The 25,703-nt window shown below is 42.5% G+C and overlaps 1 protein-coding gene across 1 annotated transcript in view; it reads left to right on the top strand.

Moving 5' to 3' along the window:
• Positions 1-5,868: 5,868 nt before the first annotated feature.
• The window catches only part of relt (RELT TNF receptor), a 49,494-nt gene continuing 29,659 nt past the window's right edge, over positions 5,869-25,703 (top strand). The window contains exons 1-5 of the mRNA XM_055636588.1: positions 5,869-6,010; positions 9,618-9,685; positions 9,772-9,833; positions 16,083-16,196; positions 17,979-18,157. Of these exons, the coding sequence (XP_055492563.1) occupies positions 9,789-9,833; positions 16,083-16,196; positions 17,979-18,157 (338 nt within the window). The 5' untranslated portion in view covers positions 5,869-6,010; positions 9,618-9,685; positions 9,772-9,788. The remainder of the gene's footprint in view (positions 6,011-9,617; positions 9,686-9,771; positions 9,834-16,082; positions 16,197-17,978; positions 18,158-25,703) is intronic.

The following is a 25,703-nucleotide window of genomic DNA, read 5'->3' as shown; positions in this document are numbered from 1 at the left end:
TTTCCCATTCATCCTGTAGATTAACACCACTTCAGGGGGTCTAAGCAAACTAAGTAGGCATGTCACAGAGTGGACTTGAAGAGTTGTGTGAGGGATCCTTCAACATTTTGCAACGTGAAATTCAAACTTTGATTGCATATTACCCTGTGCTGATCATTGTCAATATTAATAGTTTTAATACTGGAAACATGGGGACATAACTCTGGCACTGACAGCACCTGATGTGAATGACTGCACCTTTGTTAACTGCTAAGCCCAAGTATTTTTGTGCTACTTTCTATCAAGACAGCTGCTGGCTAAGTGGCAAAGATTTTTTGATGATGTTGATAGTTTCTGTTGGGGTTTATGTTTTTGCTTGTCTTGGTTCAGATTAAGAGGCTGTTGACAATTCATGCTATTTGATCTTGAATTTGTGCAACTTGTCTTTTGAATGAAAATAGTTTGTCACTAATCTCACTGTTCTGAAGATACAATCTAATTACAGATAAAATAGAAGTTAAAGTTCTAAATTGGGGTAAGACTGATTTTACTAGGTTAAGAAGTAATGCTGCATTTTTTAATACATATAAATGACGTGTTAAATGTAGATGAGTTGGTTATTAACTTTGCAGACTACACAAAAATTAGTGAAGTTGCGATCAGAAGAAGGCTGTCATTGGATAGAGTGGGATTTAGATCATCTGGACAGAGAAATGCCAGATGGAGTTTAATCTGAGAAAGGTGTGTGTGTTGCACTTTGGGAGGTTGAATGTTGGGGATAAATATACAATTAATGGCAAGACCCTTAACGGTAAGGGTGTAAAGAAAGCTTTTGGTGTGCTGGCCTTTATAAATCAGAGCGTTGAGTATAGAAGTTGGGATGTAATGTTAAAATTGTACAAGGCATTGGTGAGGCCAATTCTGGAGTATGGTGTACAATTTTGATCGCCTAATTATAGGAAGGATGTCAACAAAATAGAGAGAGTACAGAGGAGATTTACTAGAATGTTGCCTGGGTTTCAGCAACTAAGTTACAGAGAAAGGTTGAACAAGTTAGGTCTTTATTCTTTGGAGTGCAGAAGGTTAAGGGAGGACTTGATAGAGGTGTTTAAAATGATGAGAGGGATAGACAGAGTTGACGTGGATAAGCTTTTCCCATTGAGAGTAGGGAAGATTCAAACGAGGACATGACTTGAGAATTACGGGAAATTGTTTGGGGTAAGAGTGGGGAACTCTGCGAGGAAGGCAGTACCTCAGTCAATGAGGAAATTCAGATTGTCTCGAGGATCGGGGTTCTTGTCCGGGCGAAGCGACCATCGGTTCGGGAATTGCTATGCAAGAAGTGCGTTCGGCGAAACGCACTATGGGAACTTCACTCCTGCAATTAAGGGACAGATGTTTAGGGGGTAACAGGAGGGGGAACTTCTTTACTCAGAGACTGGTGGCTGTGTGGAATGAGCTTCCAGTGGAAGTGGTGGATGCAGGTTCGATTTTGACTTGACTTGACTTTACTCAGAGAGTGGTATAAATTTTTATCATTTAAAAATAAATTGGATAGGTATATGGACGGGAAAGGAATGGGGGGTTATGGTCTGAGTGCAGGTAGATGCGAGTAGCGAAAATTAAGTGTTCGGCACAGACTTGAAGGGCCGAGATGGCCTGTTTCTGTGCTGTAATTGTTATATGGTTATATGGTTAGTGACACTGAGGGATCTTTGGGCCCAAATACATAGCACCATGAATGTGGCAACACAGTTAGATAAAATGGTAAGGATCTGAACAAGGGTCCCAATCCAAAACATAGCCCATCTATGTCCTTCAGAGATGTTGCCTGACCCACTGATGTACTCTAGAACTTTCTGTTCTAGGTGGAATGATAAAGAAAGCGATTAGTATTCTTGCTTTCATTAGACTGCACATAGAGTAACATTTCAAAGGTTCAAAGGTCAGTTTATTGTCACGTACCAATGAAGGTACAGTGGAACATTTGGGTTAGGTTGCATTTGCAGAATCATGTGCAATGTTGGTGCCCCATTTCAGGAAGGATGTGGAGGATTTGGTGCAGAAGAGTTTTACCAGAAAATTGACCGGATTACAGGATATTAGCTATAAGGTCAGGCAAACGTCTCCAGTTTTCTCTGGAGCATCAGAGGTTGATGGGAGACCTGATAGAAGTATATAAAATTATGAGAGATATAAATAGGGTAGACTGTCAGTAATTTTAAACTGAGAGAGGCAGAGTTTAAAGGAGATGTGTAGAGCGTTTTTTACACATGGATGCATGGAATACGCTGTCGGGGTTGGTGGTTGAGGCAGATAAGTTAGTGGTATTTAAAATACTTTTAGATAGGCACATTGATATGCAGGGAATGGAGGGTTATACAGTAGATCATGTGCAGGCAGAGGAGATAATCTTAGCTTGGCATCATGTTCAGCATAGATGTTGTGGGCCGAAGGGCCTGTTCCCGGTTCTGTACTTTCCTCTCTTCAAATGTTGAGTAGAACCAGCAACTAGAAGATAAAAAAATTGAGCACTGAGAGAAGAAGATTCAAGAGTTTTATGCCATTTGTGTTTTCTACAGAGAGAATGATTGGAACTTGCCAAATCTAAAGTACCCTGGATGAAATGTGCGCCAAGGGTAAATTAAGGCAAAAACCAGAAGGGTCTGTGAAGCATCCAGAGATTAATACGGCAGAAAGCTTGAAAGAGTATTGAACACGCAGGAATGAATGTTCGTCCGGTGGCGCTGTTACTAGCTGCCTCTGCCTGCGATCTGGTTTTCTTCTTTATTTTTTGTTATGTTTAGCGTGTGTTTTTTTTGTTTTTTTCAGTATTTTATGTGGGGGGAAGCAGATAGGGTAAGGGGGGAACCGTCCTTCATTCACTTCCCGGCGAGGATGCGACTATTATTCGAGTCGCGTCCTCGATCGATCCCCCCCCCCCCCCCCCCGCGGCCTACAAACTGGATTGGCGCGGCCTTTCCTGCCGAGACCACATCAGAGCTTCAGCACCTGCGGCGCTGCGCTTGATACATCACGGAGCGGGCAAGGCTTTACCTGGGATCGCTGCTTGGTGCTCCGGAGTGTTGGGCCACTGCTCCAACATCGCGTAGCTGTGGGTGCGGAGCTCCCAACACGGGCCTGCTGACTTTAACATCGCGGAGTCCTGGGACCCTTTGCCGGGGTCGTCAGCGCGAATCTCCGCCCAGCGCGGCCTGTGGACATCGGGAGCCGCGGACTCTGGTGGAAGGTGGAAGGTGGCCGATTCAGAGGTTGTTTTCCCGTTCGACGTCAGGGTTCCATCGTTCAGGCGAGAGGGCCTGAACATTGGGCCACCCGTGGTGGCGACTACGGGGTGCTCGGGAGGCCCCGACCAAGGGTGAACATTGGGGAACATCAGCGAGGAGGTTGACTGGACTTTGGTTCCTTCCCTCACAGTGGGGAACTCTTGTGCCACTTTGGGGATGTTCGTGTTGTGGACTTCTGTGTTCTGTGTTTTTGTGTTTTTTAAATTATATTTTTTGTATGACTGTAAGGGAAAAATAATTCCGTTGTCTCTTAATTGAAGACAATGACAATAAATTAAATCAAATCAAATCAAATCGAAAGTAAAGAGAAACTAGGAATTGAGAGAAAAGGCTAAAAATATGTTGGCACGTAAAATAAAACTAAAATTAAAGATTTTTTATGAAGAGTAAAAGAATGACTAAGGTCGATTTGAAATGAAAAAGATGACCCATGTGTGGAAACAAAGAATGTGGATAAGATTTTGAAGTTATAACATTGTCCCCTCTTTTGTGATGATATTTACAGACTATATAAAATTACGCAAAGTGCTGAAGTAACTCAACCGGAGAGGCAGTAAGTATCTCTGGAGAACAGGAATAGATAACATTTTAAGTCAGGATCCTGGCCAGACAGTATGTTAAGAATCCTATCTGCACCCTTTGTAGTTAAGAATGACAAGTATGAAATATTGGATGGGATAAATGTTGTATAGGAAGACGAATAAGGAATTTTGTGTCTTCGAAGGTGGGAAAGTCACCAGTTCCAGACAAAATATATCCCAACAAGTTAAGAGAAGTGAGGAAGGAATTGTGGAGTCTCTAACAATTATATTTCAAGCCTTTCTTGCTGTGGAGTGGAACCATATGTGAAATGCACAGTAGCACCAGGACATTTTTTAGAAAGTTTGCCCTCTTTGGTGTAGTGTGCTAGTGTAATTTCTACTTTAAGTTACCATCTGTCCGCTAGCATCTTATTTGGGGACCTGTTTCTAATTCTCCAAAATCTGACTTTTCAGAATAGATTCTCCATACTCCCTACGCTTGAGCAGCTTACAACCCAGCGGTATGAATATTGATTACTCCAACTTCAACCCGTTTTCCCTCTCTCTTTGTCCCTCCCCGACCTTAGTTCTCCGTCTAGTTTCTCTGTGCTCCTGATTAATGTTACTGTTTCATGCCTAGTTGCCACCTCCCACTCAGCCAACAATGAACCATTCTACATTTCCCAGAGCAGCGACTGCTTTCATCCATCATTTTCACACTTTACCCCTCCATATCTCTAGTCTCCCTCTCCCTCGACTCTGTCTGAAGAAGGTTCTCGACCTGAAACAGCAGCAATTCTTTCTCTCCAGAGATTTTCCCTGTCCCGCAGTTACTCCAGCATTTTGTGTCTTTCTTCGGTGTAAACCAGCATCTGCAGTTCTTTCCTACACATTAGGTTACCATCTGTTGGCTAGCATCTTATTCGGTGGCCTGTCTCTAATTCTCCAAGATCTGACTTCTCAGAATAGATTCTCCCTATTCATAACTCAAATATTAAAGCTTCCAATTTATTATTAGCAGCAGCCGAAAGAAGAGAAATGCTTGCAGGGACCTCTGCTAACTAACAAGGATGTTGCCAGGACTAGAGGGTCTGAGCTATAGGCAGAGATTGAGTAGGCTGGGACTCTATTTCTTCGAGCGCAGGAGGATGAGGGGTGATCATATAAGATCATGAGAGAAATAGATCGGGTAGATGCACAGAATCTCTTGCCCAAAGTAGGTGAATCGAGGACCAGAGGACATAGGTTTAAGGTAAAGGAGAAAAGATTTAATAGGAATCTGAGGGGTAACTTTTTCACACAAAGGGTGGTGGATCTACGGAACAAGCTGCCAGAAGAGGTAGTTGAGGCTAGGACTATCCCAACATTTAAGAAGCAGTTGGACAGGTACATGGATAGTGTTCAAGAAGGAACTGCAGATGCTGGAAAATCGAAAGTACACAAAAATGCTGGAGAAACTCAGCGGGTGCAGCAGCATCTATGGAGCGAAGGAAATAGGTAACGTTTCGGGCCCGAAACCCTTCTTCGGACTGATGGATAGGTACATGGATAGGACAGGTTTGGAAGGGTATGGACCAAATGTTGGCCAGTGAGACTAGTGTAGCTGGGCGGTGTGGGGCAAGTTGGGCCGAAGGGCCTGTTTCCACGCTGTATCACTCGACAACTCCACACAACAGTGAGTGAGTGACTCACAAGAACCATGACGAAGAGCAGGACACAGCGCGAGGGGCAGGCCCTGTGATTGACAGGAGGGGGGCGTGTCAACGATCGTGTTGGGTGGGGCCGTGATGACGCAGGGCCCGAGGGAAGGAGAAGGGCGGGGGGGGGAGGGGCCCTGGGGGCGGGGGCGGGGCCAGGCCGGGCCGGGGCGGCGGGGGAGGGGCCAGGCCTGGGCGGGGGCGGGGCCAGGCCGGGCGGTGTCAGCACCTACGTCATGAGCCGCGCGTGCTTCTTCAGCGGTGGCCGGGGGCGGGGCCGAGCCGAGCCGGGGGCGGGGCCGAGCCAGGCGGGGGCGGGGCCAGGGCGGTGCCAGGCCGGGCGGTGTCAGCACCGACGTCACGAGCCGCGCGTGCTTCTTCAGCGGCGGCCGGCGGTTGACATCCAGCAGAGGCGGGAGAAGGAGCGTCGTTGCAGCACCGGCTCGGAGCAGGACATCACGGTGGGGACAGGCGACAATCGGCCAGTGCACGGAAAAACTGTCAGGTAAAGTGCGTTCTATCATTCAGAATATATAGCAATATTTTCCATTCCTACTGATTGTTTTATGTATGTGTTTGTGTACATATATATCTACATATGTCTGAAGAAGGGTCTCGACCCGAAACGTCACCCATTCCTTCTCTCCAGAGATGCTGTAAAAGTAGCAGATGCTGGCGTTAAATCTAAGATAGACACAAAAAGCTGGAGTAACTCAGCGGGACAGGCAGCATCTCTGGATGCTGGAAACTTTTTTTTCTTGTCGACAGAACACCACGTCTACATTATGTGGTGCTGCTGCAAGTAAGAATTTCGTTGTTCTATTTGGGACGTATGACAATAAAAACACTCTTGACTAGATAACCACGTTGCAATGATATCTCCAATGAATGAAGATGCCGGCTGAGCTGGGCTGGGAGCTGGTCAGGCGCTTTGTCCACCCCCACAACTTCTCTCTTCCTTCCCCTTAAGTTAACTACGATAAGTGTCCCGATCCGAAACGTCGCCCGTCCTTGTCCATGTCCTCTAGATATGCTACTTGACCCGCTGATTTACTCCAGCATTGTGTTTTTCTCTCCCTCTCTTCCTCAGAAGGAGCGGGGACATTTTCAGCAGGAGGTTGTTGGGAACCCTATTCCCCGCAATATCCTTGCCCAGCTTCTTGCACCCTATGCTTGAGTCTCTTTAGTCGCTGGTCTACCTTGTATCTAGGGCGTCCTCTCGCCCTTCAGCCAGAGGGGAAAGAGATCCGGGGTCAGAACTATTTCTTTATAAAGATCTCTGCCATTGTATTAGCTTGAGGCGCCGAGTGGTCTCCTCCTAACTCGTATGCCCCTGTCTTATGAAAGAACAGTCACTTGTATTTTGATCCCTGACTCACCAGCTTTAGCGGATTAGATTAGTTCCTGATTCATAATATCTTGGATGGGTCGCGCTTTTGAATGATATTTAACATAGACAGATTGTTTATTCGTCCGGTTCCTTGTTGAAAGCCAACAATATCGAAGTGTGTCATATGTGCTCAGGCTTAATTGCAAGTATTTGGAGGGAATTATCTCATTCGGCCTTTCTGGAGGGGAAGTACAGCGGGAAGGGAGATCAAATTGAGTACCGGTTTGGGTTTTTTTTTAAACCCGGAAATTGCCCCTGAAGGAATATACGCGCTGTTACTCGCGCTGCAGATTACGATAACAAATACAGACCGTTTGTGATTGTCGGATGTGTAATAAGCAGCCCACTCGAGATGATAGGAAGTTTGACTAAGCAGGGCTGTTGCCTGGTGTGTCGAAGTTGATCCTCTAGGCAGGGCAATGGGATTCATTCGATGAATCTCCGTGTATTTTGTGAGGGCGGCTATGGGAGGATATGTAGAGTTAATATCCTTTGATATCATTGCTAAAATAGAACAGATTGATGAATGATTGATGGTGAAACCAAAATAGATGTTTAAAACTTGAAGCTATTGTCTGTGCCTGCGAGCCACAAAGGAGAGATGCAAGACATTTTGAATTAGCCCACTGTCAGGCTAATGTACTCTGTTCATGTAGAATGCACTGTTTAGTTGCTACATGTCAAAGTGAGTTGTGGTGAAACCATCTAGTAATCTAGACATCCTAAGGTAGACACAAACCATCTAGAAATTTTAAGGTAGACCCAAAGTTGTGGTGAAACCATCCAGTAATTTATAAATCCTAAAGTAGACACAAAGAGGCACGTAATGTCAGACAGTATCTCTGGAGAAGATAGACACAAAATACTGGAGTGTCTCAGCGGGTCAGTCAGCATCTCTAGAGAAAATTGACACCAAATACTGAAGTAACTTGGGGGTTCAGGCAGTATTTCTGGAGATAATGGACAGGTGGCGTTGTGGGTCAGGATCCTTCACTGATGTTTTGGATTGGAACCCTTCAAACCGGCCAGTCTGAAGAAGGGTTTTGGCCCGAAACGTTGCCTATTTCCTTCGCTCCATAGATGCTGCCGCACCCGCTGAGTTTCTCCAGCTTTTTTGTGTACCTTTGATTTTCCAGCATCTGCAGTTCTTGAAAACTAGAAATCTTGCCAGCCTGCCCATTATTTCACCTAATTGACTCAAATTCTACTATGTAGGTGAACACTACACTGGATATGGTTTCCATAATAACCTGTCACCCATATCAACAAATAATGAAAGGTCAAAAATTGCCCAAGCATTGAAGGCTGCAGGCCAGCTATTGGAAAATAGGGTAAAATGGCCCGTTTTCATGTTGTATGACTAAAAGCAAGATCAGCATATATTTAAGGTACACAAAAAAGCTGGAGAAACTCAGCGGGTGCAGCAGCATCTATGGAGCGAAGGAAATAGGCAACGTTTCGGGCCGAAACCCTTCTTCAGACATATATTTACATTGGTTTAATTTAGAAGGTGGACCTCCCTTCTGAAAATCCAAAATTATCAATCTGTTTTGCAAGACCAGCTAAGAAATACTTCGAAAACATCTGTGCTAATTCACATCTTTTTAAAACTAAAACAAAATGTTGTGTTTGAAGAGGATGGCCTGCACTCTGCCCACACACTAAGCTCCATTGGATAAATTAGATTTTCTACTGATTTCCCCTGAGCTAGCTAGTTTTTAAACTCTCTTTACATTATGACAGGAAGATGGGGAAATTGTCTGTCCCCTTCTAACATGCTCTGGGGAGAACACTGTATTTGTGTTGCAGTAACACAGCGGGACAAGCAGCATCTCTGGAGAGAAGGAATGGGTGACGTTTTGGGTCGAGACCCTTCTTCAGACACAGTCTTCCTACATTGTAATTGTGCTGTGGTATTTTGCAGCAGATGTGCAACCAGATGTGACAAGTTAAAGGGAATATTGGGCAATTGCCATGTTTGGGACAAAGGATCACTGATTAAACTCCTTATCCTTTGTGCATGATCCACCAATTCTGAATTGTCCCTCATCGCTCCATTCATTTCCAGGTGAATTATGTTGAAGCCAAATTGAGAAAATCTTGATCTGTACTTGCAGGAATTTGGAAGAATGATGTGATCAGACTGAGACATATGAGATTAACAGGATGTATAAACAGAAATGATTTTGCTGAGTGGGGAATCCAAAATTTAAGAGATATCATCTCAAGATAACGGGCTTCAATTTGGGATTAAAATAAGGAGAAATTTCCACATACAGGGAGTTGTACATTTTTGTAAGTTTTTACGCCAGGGACCTGAGAGTTCCCCTGGTCCTTGCCTTCCATCCCACCAACCTCTGCATTCCATAGATCATCTTTCTCAATTTCTTCGACCTTCAATGAAATTCTTTCACCAGTCATAACTTCCTCTCCCCCTTCAGTGATCCTTGCCAAAATTGCTGTTCAAGTAACAGAAAGTCATGCCTTACAGAAGTCACAAATCACTATCCCAATATGAGATATGAAATAAAATTTACACTTGACAGAATGGCCATTTTTCTGCAAAGCAAACTATAATAATCTCTCTTAATGAAAGCAGGAGAAAAGTCCATTAAGTTTGGTAGGAATGCTGCAATGTGACAGCTAAGACACTTGGGAAGAGAAGCTGTGATTGACTAGGCAGGCTGAGCATTAACTCTATGCTTTCTTTTCTTTTCCTTAGTTGTCAATCTGTGCTTGAGGCGAAGACTGTAGCTCCCATACGTGAATAGTGAACATAGACTGTTCCAGGTCTGTACTTGAGATTTCTTCATGTGCCTCTTTCCATGTCGCTTTTACTTGTATTTTGATTTTGATTGAATCTTTTTTTTCTCAAGTCTGCTCAACGTTGAAAATGAAGAGGAACTCTCTGAGATGCTCCTTGTTTTGTTACCTCATTGTGAGTATCATCTTTTGCAGTTGAATATAATTATATTGGGCCAATTATAAATGATTGAGCTAAAGGTTAAACGTCCAGAGTTTTTAATTCCACATAGTTTGAAAGTCATCTCTCTCGTGGTTAGACTGAATCCTTCTTTGCTGCACTAAAAATGTTGGGGGTGGGGTTGTGAGGAGGGGAAACCAAAATAGTGCAAATTACTTTGTATTTATGTAGAGCACACATGAGTATTAAGATTGTTTTCTTTTTTGTTAAAGCTCTAATTGTTAGACCCAACTTTCACAAAGGGGACTGGTGTGTATAGAAACAGAGAAAATAGGTGCAGGAGGAGGCCTTTCGGCCCTTCAAGCCAGCACCGCCATTCATTGTGATCATGGCTGATCGTCCCCAATCAATAACCCGTTCCTGCCTTCTCCCCATATCCCTTGATTCCACCAGCCCCTAGAGCTCCATCTAACTCTCTTAAATCCATCCAGTGATTTGGCCTCCACTGCCCTCTGTGGCAGGGAATTCCACAAATTCACAACTCTCTGGGTGAATCCCCCCCCCTCACCTCAGCCTTAAATAGCCTCCCCTTTATTCTACGACTGTGGGCCCTGGTTCTGGACTTGCCCAACATTGGGAACATTTTTCCTGCATCTAGCTTGTCCTGTCCTTTTATAATTTTATGTGTTTCTATAAGATCCCCTCATCCTTCTAAACTCCAGTGAATACAAGCCTAGTCTTTTCAATCTTTCCTCATATGACAGTCCTGCTATCCCAGGGATCAATCTCGTGAACCTATGCTGCACTGCCTCAATCACAAGGATGGCCTTCCTCAAATTAGGAGACCAAAACTGTACACAATACTCCAGATGTGGTCTCACCAGAGCCTATACAACTGCAGAAGAACCTCTCCTATACTGAAATCCTCTTGTTATGAAGGCCAACATTCCATTAGCTTTCTTAACTGCATGCTGTACCTGCACGCCATCTTTCCGTGACCGGTGTACAAGGGCACCCAGATCTTGTTGTACCTCCCCCTTACCTAACCTAACCCCATTGAGATAATAATCTGCCCCCTTGTTTTTGCCACCAAAGTGGATAACATCACATTTATCTATATTATACTACATCTGTAAACGCATCAGCCCACGCACTCAACCTGTCCAGGTCACCCTGCAACCTCCTAACATCCTCTTCACAGCTCACACTGCCACCCAGCTTTGTGTCATCCGCAAACTTGCTAGTATTGCTCCTAATTTCCTCATCATTAATATATATGGTAAACAGTTGCGGCCCCAACACCGAGCCTTGCGGCACTCCATTCGCCACTGCCTGCCATTCTGAAAAGGACCCGTTCACTCCTACTCTTTGCTTCCTGTCTGCCAACCAAAAGTGACACTGGTGGATTACAGTGGTTTGGAATTGTTAGAAGCTGAACCTTCAAACCCAGTTCAGGGAGTAATCAGTTCTACCATGTTGGTATTTAAAAAATAAGAATCATCCATATTCATCACAAAATTAATATGGGACATTGCCTGGGTGATTTCAAGGAATCTCGCACTCGGCCCAGATTTGCAATGGTTCAGCTTCTAACAATTCCAAACCACTGTAATCAGAGACGACAGAGGCAGCGTGGAGAGCATCGTGACAGGCTGTATCTCCACCTGGCATGGCAGCCACGCCCAAAGGGCCCTGCAGAGAGTGGTGCGGACGACCCAGCACATCTCCAGGCGGTGTGTTGGAAAGCAGCTATTCTGCCTGCTGCCCTCAGGCAGAAGGTACCGGAACATCAGCTCCCGTACCACCAGACACTCGAACAGCTTTTTCCCACAGGCAATCAGGCTGCTAAACCAACCAGCCCTGAAACTCACCTGAACTGGACTCTGTGTATAATTTAACATTCACTATATCATTTAATGCATGCATTTTATCATTTAATGTCAAATTTACTGTATGGAATCCTCCAACACAAGATTTTTACCCAGGATTGTACCATGTTTGGAACTGGCGTGACAATAAACCTCCATTAATTACTAGAATGCAGAATTCTCAAAGAGCTAAGGGAAGTTATGAAAGTGGGAAATGTATTAGTTGGGTTTGAACAAAATGGCAAAAAGAACGCCATTTTGTGAGTACTTGTGTGATGGATAAATAGAACATAATGTGAGTTAAGTGGTTATGTTCCAAACAGAGGGGTATTGAATAAAGAATCAACTACATGCCCTGTCTCTGAAATTAAAGGAGGGGGGGAGGGGTTATATGGATATAGAATTATAAGAATTTTATCCTTTTGCCAGTTAAAAAGCCAGATAAATTAAAAAATCAAGGTTGAAGTTCTGACTTGCCTTACCTTTCTGTTTATTTAGTTGTTTCTGTTTCATCATATACTGCTATGTTATTTTTTTTAAGTTGGACTCTAGTTGTAAATATCAGACGGGTACAAAGCAAACACCTGTTCATTATTTGCTGACATTATTGCAGTGAGTGTATCTCCATTATGTGCACTGTTTTCCCAACAGCTCTTTCCTTTTTAACTTTATCAACAGGATAAATCTAGACACAGTATAACCTATTGCAACCAAGAGCCTTTACAGGAGCACTAAGTTGCTGTAATCGGGGGAAAATAATGGGGTTAATGTTCCTGGCAGCAGCGGCACTATTATTAGCTTGCACTTGGTGGGTGATTCTCAGAAATCACAATTACATGGATGTGGGATTTGCCACCCAGATCATTAGAACAAAATTAGGGTCCAATTTACTTTGCCCTGATCTCCTTCAATTCTTTGCCTGTTCAAATGTAAAACCCATTGAATGGACTAATGAAAATGTTTCCTAAGATCATTTCTATACCATTTCCAGCAAAATTCCTAGTTATCCTCTGTTTTCTTCATCGTTCAAGCCTGATGGGTCAAATGTTTAGTGGAGATTTTTTCAATATGTCATTATCTGTTTCATAGATTTCATATGGCATGTAATGCAGAGTCAGACATAATTATTTCTAGAACTATTTCACATAAATAAATTTTGAGACCAGCTGTAACAATGCAAAACATTTTATCATTTTTCAAATTTGTTTATTTTGATATCTAATATGCTGCTCTGAATTTGTTTCAAAATTTTCATTACAACCAAATCCACGGTGTTAACGTGGGTTAGTTTTAATTTCCTGACGCATGCATTTTCTTTCATTCACTCATTGGATGAAAACATCACGGACATGGCTGGCATTCCTATGCCATCCCTCTTTATGTTGAGAAGATTGTGATCATAACGCAATGGCACACTAGACAATTATAAGGCGACCTTGTTGTGCACCTGAAGTTGTGTAAAGACCATAAGATGGTGGATTTCCTTCTGTAGGGATCTTCTGTGAACCAAATGGGATCCTTGTGATAAGATGAAAATTTGGCAATTACCATTACTGATAAGTTTTTTTAATTCTTCAACTAGGGTGTTGGTATGGGCATCGGGAAATAAATTCCAATCTACCATCTGCCAAGTTTCACCAAGCAAGCTGTGTAGTAGGTAGTCTGTTCTAGAAGGTGGATTGGCATTTTGGATATGAACTAAGTTTGGATGCCTCCTGATTTAAGCTGTTTGTGTTGTTGCAAGCTTCACGAAGAACTGCCAGCTTTCTTAGGTTTGGGAAACATGGCTGATGAAATGAAGCAAGTCGGTTTTGGCAAGATGTTAAATGAGTTGTGGGTCAATAAGAGTGGGAGTGTTTCCTTGATGTTGGGCCCCAATATCAGATTGCTTTTGCCCATGTCCCCTAGGGTCAGTGTAGTTTAGAGATACAGTGAGGAAACAGGCCCTTTGGCCCACTGATCAGAAATTTCCTCACACATTAACACTGTCCTGCACAAACTAGACAATTTACATTAATGCCAAGCCAATTAACTTACAAACCTGTACGTCTTTGGAGTGTGGGGGGAAACCGAAGATCTCGGAGAAAACTCGCGCGATCACAGGGAGAACATGCAAACTCCGTACAGATAGCACCCATAGTCGGGATTAAACCCGGGTCTCTGACACTGTAAGGCAGCAACTCTATTGCTGCACCACAGTGCCACCTGATTTTGGTCACTGGTTTCAAAGTCTCCTTCCATTCCTTTGTCATATTGTGTTTAATTCTACTCTGAAGTACCTTTGTACACTTTACCATACTGAATGTGCCATGTAAATGTAATAGTTGTTTGCAGTCACTAGGAATCCAGAGTAGTTCTGTTTATAAATCATTGATTATTATTTTCCATGAACTGAGAAGTTGCTGTGGATATGGAGGAATCTTTGCTCTGATAGATTTGATGTTAGTCTGGAATGCTGCACCTGGAAGCAGAAAGAAACGTTTCATATCGTTAGATAGAACTACAGAGGTCCATTGTGATGTCCCTGACTGTCTAATAAAGAAGGATTGGGGTGGGCAGACACTGACAGAAAGTGATAGAGCACAACTGACTTGAAAGCATATCTCAAAGTACGAATGTTCTGAACTCCTATGATAAAGGTTTTTGAAAAAATCTGCAATTTGAAAATCATCCATTGTGAAGTTACGAGGAAAATAATCTGTGGCTGTGTTAAATGGGTGGGGGAGGCATCAGGATGGAACTGAAACAATCTTCAAATTCAAAGTTTAAGAACATGAATACTATCAAGCAATTCTCTTCCTCCTCATTACCAAGTTCTGATTGGAAGCCCATATGAAATGATAACTGTTTTAGTAGATGGGCATCTACAAGTAGCATTTTTGAATAATTTGAAGCTGTTTTGGACTTGAAGTTGCAGTGGTTGTCGAGGGGAAAGATTTAAATAGGTTGTGGGGGGCATGTTTTTTCTGCACAGATGGTGGTGATTGTATGGAAGAAGCTGCCAGAAGTAGTAGAGGCTTGACAATTGGACAAATTCGTGGATGGGAAAGACATAGAGGAGTTTGGGCTAAATGCAGGCAAATGGGACCAGCTCAGGAAGGCACATTGGTCAGAATGAACAAGTTAGGCTGAAGTGCTGTTTCCTTTCTGTGTAACTCAAGCTCTATGATTCTAGTGTCAAGCCATAAAAAGTGTCTTGTGATATTCCTTGGTTAATGAGGAAGTGAGCATATTTTTAGTATATTTGTTATTACAACAAAGAAAAGTACAGAACAGACACTGCAGCCCACAATGTCTGTGCCACACATAGAACTAATCTCATCTGTCTATATCAGATCCATACCCCAACATTCTCAGCATATCCATGTGCCCATTTAAGTCTCCTAAATTTAATTATCCACTGCCACCCCTGGCAACACATACCAGGCATCCACAACTCGCTGTTTTAAAATTAATATTTGCCCTGCACATCTCCTTTCACTTTAATGCTATTAATTTTGTATAATTGGATTTTATGAATGTGCATTAGTTGTTCAGTTCCCAGGCCAGATTTACTTTAGTGGACTGTGTGGTAATCTGTGGAAAGAAAATAATCCAGTGGATGCAGTAGCAATTAAATTCACTCCAAAGACATACAGGTTTGTAGGTTAATTGGCTTGGTGCAAATGTAAATTGTCCCTAGTGTCTAGGATAGTGTTAATGTGCGGGGATTGCTGATTGGTGCGGACTCGGTGGACCAAAGGGCCTGTTTCCGCACTGTGTCTCTAAACTACAACTAAACCAAAAAAACTAAATTGCTGAGCTAGTTATCCAGAATTTGGAAAATGAAAGTGTTTGCCAGTTATTGTATCTACTGTCATTAAAAACCTACCTGGTTCATTGGCATCCTTCACCCAAATCTGGCTGATTTGTGATTCCTGTCCAACGTGATGTTGTTGATTCCCAACTGTTTGCTGAAGTGATCTAATTAGTCTGTTTGTTGTGGGTGCTGCAAGCTCTCTGATCGATTGAATACTGAAATAAGAAAGGCTGAACATGGTGTGCACTTAATGGCTGAAAATCCCACCCGTGGGTTAATTGGTTTTGTGATTCTCTCCCCGACATTTGTTTCCATTGATTGCACAGGCGATGGTCCCATTATTTTTAACATCCGAGAGACGTCTAGTGAAAAGTAGTGTGATTCCTGGTAGTGAACAAGCACCAGTCCCTATGACTGAGGAATATCTGGGGAAGGAGAACTGAGATTTCAGCACACGGAAGGTTAATGGAATGGTTATTCAGCTGTTTGGCAGAAGTCAGTCGCATTTATAAGCTGCCTTTATGAGCAATTCGTTAGGGCCCCAGTGAGGAACGAATGATTATGTGTCACCAACAGTGTGTGTCTGCTCCCTCACAGTTGCTGACCTGGCAAAGTATAATGATGTTGCAGTGTGGCAAGCAGGAATTTGAGGACAACCAAAGTCGCTGTGTCCCCTGCTTTCCCTGTCCTCCAGGGCAGCAGCCTGATAAGGTAACACTCACTCTTTCTAACTTCACAACCTTAATTTAATACGTTTGCTTGAATGATGAGCTGTGCGGTTTTCATTTGTCTGCAATTTTGTTTGCTTTATTTTTACAAAGATGGTAAGCACATGAAGTTAAAGCTTTTAAATGTAGAAAATATGAAAAGAGGAGGTAAATGTTATTCAATATTTGTGTCTACCCTGCCATTCAGGCCAATCGTGGCTGATCTTCTATCTTGGTATCAAATCCCTACCCTCTCTTAGGCATACAAACCATGATTACCCATTCTCTCCTTGATTGGCTGGGGGTGGGATGTAGGGTTGCCAACTTTCTCACTCCCAAATAAGGGACAAAAGGTCAAAATACGAGACAAATTCCCGACGGCAATTCGTTGACCGACTCGGCTGTGGCTGAGTGAATGATGAGCTGGCTCGGGTACGGGACGCGGTGCTCTGACCCATCAGTCCCCTTGACCCGAGTAGTAGCAGTCAAAGTGTTTAAGAAGGAACTGCAGATGCTGGAAAATCGAAGGTACACATTTGATGTCCAGCATTTTTGTGTACCTAGTAGCAGTCAAAGACGGGAAAAGGGCGGTCCTGTACGGGACAAACCAATTTGGTCTGAGCGCAGGTATATGGGACAAAATATGGGAGGTCCCGGCTAATACGGGAGGTCCCGGCTAATACGAGATGGTTGGCAATCCTAGTGGGGTGGAAGGCGGTGGTGGCAGGACCAAGTCTGGTAAATGATTGAGCGATTGGTCGGATTTCTTGATCTGTTTCCATTACCGGGAACTGACAAATACTGCTATTCTCAATTTCTGTCTGCACTGCTTCTTCACCAAGAGGAGGCTTTCCATTCTAGGACAAACGAGAAGTCCTCTTTCTTTAGTAAACTTGGCTCTACTGAGCAAGCGATAAGGATTTGCATGTGTGTCTGATTTATCTCAGCGGGATCCAACTGCAATTTTAACTCTGACATGTAAGGGCATGCTCCTGTTAGGTTTTCCTGGCGATGGAAGATGCCAGGCCAAAAATAGGTCGCATTTTGATTGATTCCTTAATGAGGTCAACAAAGGTTCCTTCGGTAGCCACAGGCTTATAAAGCTAGTAAATTAGCTGATTTTGTGTTTCCTGTATCTCTCCCCAGCTACTGGGGTGATCGCTAGGTTATCTTGAGGTAATTAGAATTGGGATTTTGTTTGATCTAAAATGGGTTGCTAATTTGATAACGCTCATTAAACTACTGCCTAGAGCTAACATTACAACCTTGATCTAGGTCAACATGGTAGTGCCCTGAAGCATAATTTTAAAGTAAATCCGAACAACATTTCACTGTTGTTCTAATAGCAAATCATTAATAATTCCAATAACTGGTTATCAACAGGAACAATAGATGAGATAACATTTAATTGAGATGGACTAGATTCTCCAGCAATTTTGTGGACTAGATTGGGCTTTGGTTGCAAAATAAAGGGATTCAGGACATTTTGACAGGCTTGAATGTCGAATATAATCTGTTTATGTGAATTGCATTTACTCTGAAGATTGTACTATTGCTGTTCATTAATAATTTCTATCTCATTTCAGGCCTTTGTGGCCGTTCTCATCACTTCAAGAGATTATCTTTTAGCAATAAGAGCAAATGCAATAAAATATAAATTTGCTCCAAACGTTATCATTGTCTTCCTAATCATGTAATGATAAATGTGTGAAACTGCTTTAGGACGGTTGGTTTGGGAAAGTTGTTTCTTTTTTAATCATATTAAAATGTAAGCTGTTTCTGTTAGGAATGTGGTTACGGAAAAGGTTTTGGAATGGTCTGCAGAAGCTGCATGCCGAGTACTTTTAAAGATGGCCATGGCTTTGGCTCCTGTAAAGCCCACAAGGACTGTGCGGGTTTGATGAAGACGTATAGCCATCTGGGGACAACAATGACAGATGCTACCTGTGGACACTGTTTGCCGGGGTAATTAACCTCTAAATCTCCCCCTTGTAAATCCTAGAGTGTTCCAACCACTCAAGACTTGGCCTTGACCTACATTCACCTTTTTCTCCTTTTGCATGCTAATATGAATAATATTTACCAGAATGCTGCCTGGTTAAGAGGGTATTAACTATAAAAAGAGCTTGGGCAAATTTCAATTGTTTTCACTGGAGTGTTGGATATTGAAGGGAGACCTAATAGAAGTGTATAAAATTGAGAGGTATGGACAGTCAGAACCTCTTTGTCCCGGGGTAGAAATGTCAAATGTCAGGATAGAAATGCTCCCCAGCAAATGGTGTGAAGAAGTCCCAACCAAAATAATCACCTATTTATGGCTTCCAGAGATGCTGCCTGACCTGCTGAGTTACTTCAGCACTTTGTTTCTTTATAGAAACCAGTATCTACTGTTCCCCAATGATCAGAGTAAGACCTCCCCAATGCCTTGTACAATTGCAATGCAATAGCCTAGCTTGTATAAGGTCCTGACTGATAAAAGCCAATGTGGCAAAATACATCTTCACCACCCTGTACAACAGTGGTGTCATATTACAAGGACCATATACAGTGCCTTCCATAATGTTTGGGACAAAGACCCATTTATTTATTTGCCTCTGTACTCCATAATTTGAGATTTGTAATAGAAAATCATATGTGCACATTGTCAGATTTTAATAAAGGCCATTTTTATACATTTTGGTTTCACCATGTGGAAATTACAGCAGTGTTTATACATAGTCCCCCGATTTCAGGGCACCATAATGTTTGGGACGCAGCAATGTCATTTAAATGAAAGTAGTCATGTTCAGTATTTTGTTGCATATCCTTTGTATGCAATGACTGCTTGAAGTCTGTGATCCATGGACATCACCAGTTACTGGGTGTCTTACCTGATGATGTTCTGCCAGGCCTGTATTGCAGCTATTTTTAGCTTAAGCTTGTTTTGGGGACTAGTCCCATTCAGTATTTTCTTCAGCATATAAAAGGCATGTTCAATTGGGTTCAGATCGGGTGATGACTTGGCCACTCAAGAATTGATCATTTTTTAGCTTTGAAAAACTCCTTTGTTGCTTTAGCAGTATGTTTGGGATCATTGTCTTGCTGTGGAATGAAACGCCGGCCAATGAGTTTTGCGGCATTTGTTTGAACTTGAGCAGATAGGATGTGGCTATACACTTCAGAATTCATTATGCTACTACCATCAGCAGTTGTATCATCAATGATGATAAGTGAGCCAGTTCCTTCAGCAGCCATACGTGTTCAGGCTATAACATCCCCACCACCGTGTTTCACAGATGAGGTGGTATGCTTTGGAACTTGGGCAGTTCCTTCTCTCCTCCATACTTTGCGCTTGCCATCACTCTGATGGGTAGACTGATGGGACTGAAGTCTGATAAATCCCCAGGGCCTGATGGTCTGCATCCCAGGGTACTTAAGGAAGTGGCTCTAGAAATTGTGGATGCATTGGTGATAATTTTCCAATGTTCTATAGACTTGGGATCAGCTCCTGTGGATTTGGAGGGTAGCTAATGTTATCGCACTTTTTAAGAAAGGCGGGAGAGAGAAAACGGGGAATTATACACCAGTTAGCCTGACATCGGTGGTGTGGAAGATGCTGGAGTCAATTATAAAAGATGAAATAGCCGCTCATTTGGATAGCAGTAACGGGATCGGTCCGAGTCAGCATGGATTTACGAAGGGGAAATCATGCTTGACTAACCTTCTGGAATTTTTTCAAGATGTAACTAGGAAAATAGAAACATAGAAAAAAAAATAGGTGCAGGAGTAGGTCATTCGGCCCTTCGAGACTGCACCGCCATTCAATATGGTCATGGCTGAAATGGACAAGAGAGAGCCAGTGGATGTAGTATACCTGGACTTTTGGAAAGCATTTGATAAGGTCCCACATAGGAGATTAGTGGGCAAAATTAGGGCACATGGTATTGGGGGTGGAGTGCTGACATGGATAGAAAATTGGTTGGCAGACAGGAAATAATGAGAAGGGATTAACGGGTCCCTTTCAGAATGGCAGGCAGTGACTAGTGGGGTACCGCAAGGCTCGGTGCTGGGACTGCAGCTATTTACAATATACATCAATGATTTGGATGAAGGGATTCAAATTAACATTAGCAAATTTGCAGATGACACAAAGCTGGGTGGCAGTGTGAACTGTGAGGAGGATGCTATGAGAATTCAGGGTGACTTGGACAGGTTGGGGGAGTGGGTGGATGCATGGCAGATTGTTTAATTTGGAGAAATGTGAGGTTATCCACTTTGGTAGCAAAAACAGGAAGGAAGATTACGATCTAAATGGCGTCAAGTTGGGAAAAGGGGAAGAACAGCGGGATCTGGAGGTCCTTGTTCATCAGTCTATGAAAGTAAGCATGCAGGTACAGCAGGCAGTGAAGAAAGCAAATGGCATGTTGGCCTTTATAACAAGAGGAGTCGAGTATAGGAGCAAAGAGGTCCTTCTGCAGTTGTACAGAGCCCTAGTGAGACCACACCTGGAGTATTGTGTTTAAGAGGGAACTGCAGATGCTGGAGAATCGAAGGTTACAAAAAAAGCTGGAGAAACTCAGCGGGGGCAGCAGCATCTATGGAGCGAAGGAAATAGGCAACGTTTCGGGCCGAAACCCTTCTTCAGACTGAAGAAGGGTTTCGGCCCGAAACGTTGCCTATTTCCTTCGCTCTATAGATGCTGCTGCATCCGCTGAGTTTCTTCAGCTTTTCTGTGGAGTATTGTGTGTAGTTTTGATCCCCTAATTTGAGGAACAACATTCTTGATATTGAGGGAGTGCGGCATAGGTTTACAAGGTTATTTCCCGGGATGGCGGGACTGTCATATGCTGAGAGAATGAAGCAGCTGGGTTTGTACACTCTGGAGATTAGAAGGATGAGAGGGTATCTTATTGAAACATATAAGATTGTTACGGGTTTGGACACGCTGGAGGCAGGAGTCAGGTTCTCGATGTTGGGGGAGTCCGGAACCAGAGGCCACAGTTTAAGAATAATGGGTAAACCATTTAGAACGGAGACGAGGAAACACTTTTTCTCAGAGAGTTGTGAGCGTGGAATTCTCTGCCGCAGAGAGCGGTGGAGGCAGGTTCTCTGGATGCTTTCAAGAGAGATGGATTGGGCTCTTAAAGATAGCGGAGTCAGGGGATATGGGGAGAAAGCAGGAACGGGATACTGAATGGAGATGATCAGACATTGAATGGCGGTGCTGGCTCGAAGAGCACTGTAACTCCCCAGGGTCCTATCAATCGCTATGAAAGTCCTACCCTGGTTTAACTACCCAAAATGAAACCTCTCTGATATAAAATTCATTTGCCCTTGCCCAGCCTATAATCTTTGTAAATTCCATCACAAAACTAAAGTGATGTCAATCCCTGCCCTGATGTAATTTATATCTTCAATTGCATCAAAGAAAACATTAGATTTGAACCTTTTTTTGGTATTATCGTTGTGTTCTATAGAGTATATGGAATATCTGCAAGCATAGAATATGCTGTTCTTGCTACAGCATGTGGCTATTCAAATTGCAATCTTTTTCGACGGAGTGTGTTTACTTTGTACTATTTAACAATTTGAAACAATAGTCTATAGATGCGATGGGTAAATAGGATATTTGGCAGAATAAACCTTTAGTGGCAAGTTTGGTAGTTTACTTCTGATCTGTGGAAGAACATGACTGAGTCCAGTATGGCAAGTTATGGGTGAGTTGTATTTTTGCATGTCTTTCGGACCACACACGGAAACATGTTTTATCAAAGACCCCTGTGTGTTGTATTCTATTCGAACACAGCATAGCAAACCACAATGATAAGGCACAGTGGTGTGATTCGTCACCTAGTTCTTACTCAGTAAGTTTAGTCTGTTGAATATGAGTTGGACAACATGGCAGAACTGAATGGGATAAGGAGCTATCCTTGTATGACCCAGCTTAAACCATTTAGCTCCTATATATTCAATGAATGGATGTGTTCTTTCAGTGAAAAGTACCCTGTGGTTTAAGAAGAATGTGATTGAGATTGGTGAATGTAAAAACATGGCATTGGGCTAGTTGCATACCGCATGTAACAAATCATATGTCACACAAGACAAAAGATGTCATGTTTAAAGATTTTTTTAGTTGCAGAATCTGAATGATTAATTCAAAGCCTTTAGAAATTGCTGAGAGCTGTATGTTTAGGACGAGGAAACTTATTCAAGAATTGTGTAGGAAGGAACTGAAGATGCTGGTTTAAATTGAAGATGGACAAAATGCTGGAGTAACTCAGCAGTCAGGCAGCATCTCTGGAAAGAAGGAATGGGTGATATTTCGGGTCGAGACCCTTCTTCAGACTCGAGGATTGTCTTTCATTTGGAAGAATTGATAATTTTGAACCCATGCATTGTTGTTCATCCTCTGGTTCAAGCCAACTTACTTTCTTCCCTGACAAAATTGACTTTTGTTCCTTTGAATCAAAATACAGGAGGTAATTGGATATTTATAGGCATTTCCAGTTGAAAGGCGACTCTCAAGGCAGCCATGGAATGATTGAATTGTTTGAAAGGTACAACATTCAGCTAACCATATCCATGCCAACTACCATTCACACTAATCCCATGTTATCCCATTTTTGCATCCACTCCCAACACACTAGGATCAATTTACAAAAGCCAAATGACCTACAAACCTGCCCATTTGATAAAGGAGGCCGGTTACGCAGAGACCTAGGCAAACAATTTTAATTGAAATGAAAGCCAGACCTAAAAACATTTTACATTTTCCCACATAGTTTATGCAGAACAAACCCTTGGCTGTAGTTTAACACTGTCTTTCTAGGGTAGCAAGATTCTGCAGTTTGGGGGCTTAACAGTATTGCTATATGCCCTTGTTCTTGCCTCTTTCCCCTCCCCCCATCTACAGAAGAGGTGGCTGAGATGGGTCACTGAGGGTATTCATGTCAATCGTCACTTAAAGGAAGTTTGTTCAACCGAGAGCACCATGACTGGTTGCTCAGCTTTTAATAGGCATCAGTTATATCTATGTGGTGCAAGATTTGCCAAGCAAGCTGACTCCACAGGGAGTTGGGCAAGGATGAAGGATTAGTATGTTTGGTGGATGTCATTATACAGACAAGAGCTGGTGAATGCTGGTGTTCGCAGTCCGACTGCCTTCAGCATGACTATGTGCCAGCTCTGATTTGTTCTGTACCTTTTCTTACCTCTAGTTTCCCTCTCCCCTGAATTTGTCTGAAGAAGGGTCTCGACTCAAAATGTCACCTGTTACCTTTGTCCAGCGATGCTGCCTGACCCGTTGAGTTACTCCAGCATTTTGTCTATCTGACTGTTTTCTTCCTACCCTGCCTGTCTCGAGAATCTGCACAGCACATTTTTCTTTATCTCTCTTACAGGTATCTGATTTGTTGTTTGACTTGGTGTCCTTATTTTCTGTAATACTGAAACCAATAAACTCAAGTGTTTTTTTAAATATGTACTGGAATCAAAGGAAATACTGCTTGTGATCTCAATTCAGTTTCCATTATTTGAAACCTATATGTTGACAGTTCTTTCAGCTCAGCAATTCAATCAGGATACATTTCTAATGTATTAATTGCAATAATACATGTGTTAATGGATTAATACAATATCAGCATTAATGCTGATACACATCCCTTGCCCCATCCCTTCTCCTCGCCTCTTGATACTGACCATCTTCCCTCTTCTCATTCAGTCCAGATGAAAGGTCTTGAATTGAAACGTTGACAGTCCATTTCCCGCCACAGATGCTGCCTGACCCACTGAATTTGTTTTGGCAGCTTTTTTTGGGTTATTTTTGTTTGCTTCTTGGGAATGCCAGTACTTTATCACCCAGTCATTTTGGATGACATTTGCTGTAGAGGATTCTCAAATGTCCTTGCTGTAAATGAAATTCCTTCTTTATCATCACTGGCATTCTTTTCTGTGACTTTGAGCTCCCATGCTATTTGCTATCTGCTAGTGGGGGATTAACCATTTCAAAAGTTACTAGAATTTCGACCCTAATGCAACCAGTGAGAGCCTTAAATTGCACGTGGCAGCAAACTATTGCACTGGAATCAAAGCTGTTCTACAATGATGGATCTGCAGTAAATATACACTCTTTACATTGTAATTGCCAAATCTAGTCCCAGCCAGCAAAGGCTGATCTAATGTTTATTGTCTGCAGTATTTATAACATCTGTTAACTGATCTCTCTGTAACTATGTCTGGCAACATTGAAATCCAAATTCTTTAACAGAAAAACTTTAAAGCATATAGTCCTATTTTTAAATATTCTCCTGTTAGAATGATGTACATTGAGCAATGTTCCAGCAATTCCTGCAGCCACAAGTTGGATTTAGAATGTTTTAATGATAATTTCCCGTGAAGTGATTCTACTGTTTTGAGAATGAAGTACGATTGCTCTGAGAATCTTTTAGTTTCTTGCCAATTAATTTGCTGTTTCTGGAAAGCGAAGCTTTGGAAATGAGAGCAGGGAATCTGTAAACACTTCCCTGTATTCCTTTCACAACAAAGTGAGGAAGCAGTTTAATTGAAATGAAATGTGATCGCTGTCTAATATAAATACAGTATGGTCTCAGCCATTTTGCATCCATGGGATGGGTGGGTTGTAGGGCGAAAAGTCAGTTGCTTGGTTATGTCAGTTGCATAAGAATTGCTCAGAAAAAAATAAAATACATCTCCCACTGGTATTCTGTGCATAAACTGTGAAGTAAATTGCCAAACTGTCTCCTGGCCTTTTTACCTAACAATGTTTTGTATCTCTTTAGTGTAAAAACTCCTTTTAGTGGATTTGGCTATGATCCATGTGTAATTCCATTCACACTGAAAGATTCCAATTGGGGAAGTATGTTATTTTTTTTTGCTGTCTAGTCTGAGCTCCAAGAACCGTGCAATGGTGTAGGGGGGGAAGGAAAGAGGCCTCTGTTTTTTCTTTGCACAAGTTGTACTTGAAACAAAAAGCTAAGGACTGGAGGAATTCAACGCATCTGTAGAGGGAATGGACTATGATGTTTCGGGTTGGGACCCTTCAGTCTAAGTCTGAGGAAGTGCCTCGACCTGAAACATTGTCTGTCCATTCCCTCCTGCCTAACCCACTGTGTTCCTACAGCGGTTTGTTTTTGGTTTTTTTGCTCAAAGATTCCAGATTCTGCAGTCTTTTGTCTCCAACTGTACTTCATACATTGTTATCATGCATATTTTCCCTCTTGTGACATGCTGAGGATGGCTATGTCATTTCACTGGGCCATCTGAGTCCTCTATAACAGATATGACATCCGAAAAGTCCAGGCAACAGAAAAAATTGAGCAATACAACTCATTCCTAAATTCTTATCTCTGTAACTCTGTATATGGTTATAACCAGTTGCATGTTGATAATTTGTTCCTGTTTTTGGTCTACTCCTGCCCAACTGCAAAAACCATTCTAGACTTCTGGTTTTTAAGTTTTTGGTAAATTTCCATCAAGGATTCATCTTAAAAAAATATATATATAGACCACAGTG

This window comes from Leucoraja erinacea, chromosome 6 (genome assembly GCF_028641065.1).
Source record: "Leucoraja erinacea ecotype New England chromosome 6, Leri_hhj_1, whole genome shotgun sequence".
Classification (NCBI taxonomy): domain Eukaryota; kingdom Metazoa; phylum Chordata; class Chondrichthyes; order Rajiformes; family Rajidae; genus Leucoraja; species Leucoraja erinaceus.
The sequence above is the reverse complement of the archived record's forward strand: the minus strand, read 5'-3'. Positions and strand labels throughout refer to the sequence as shown.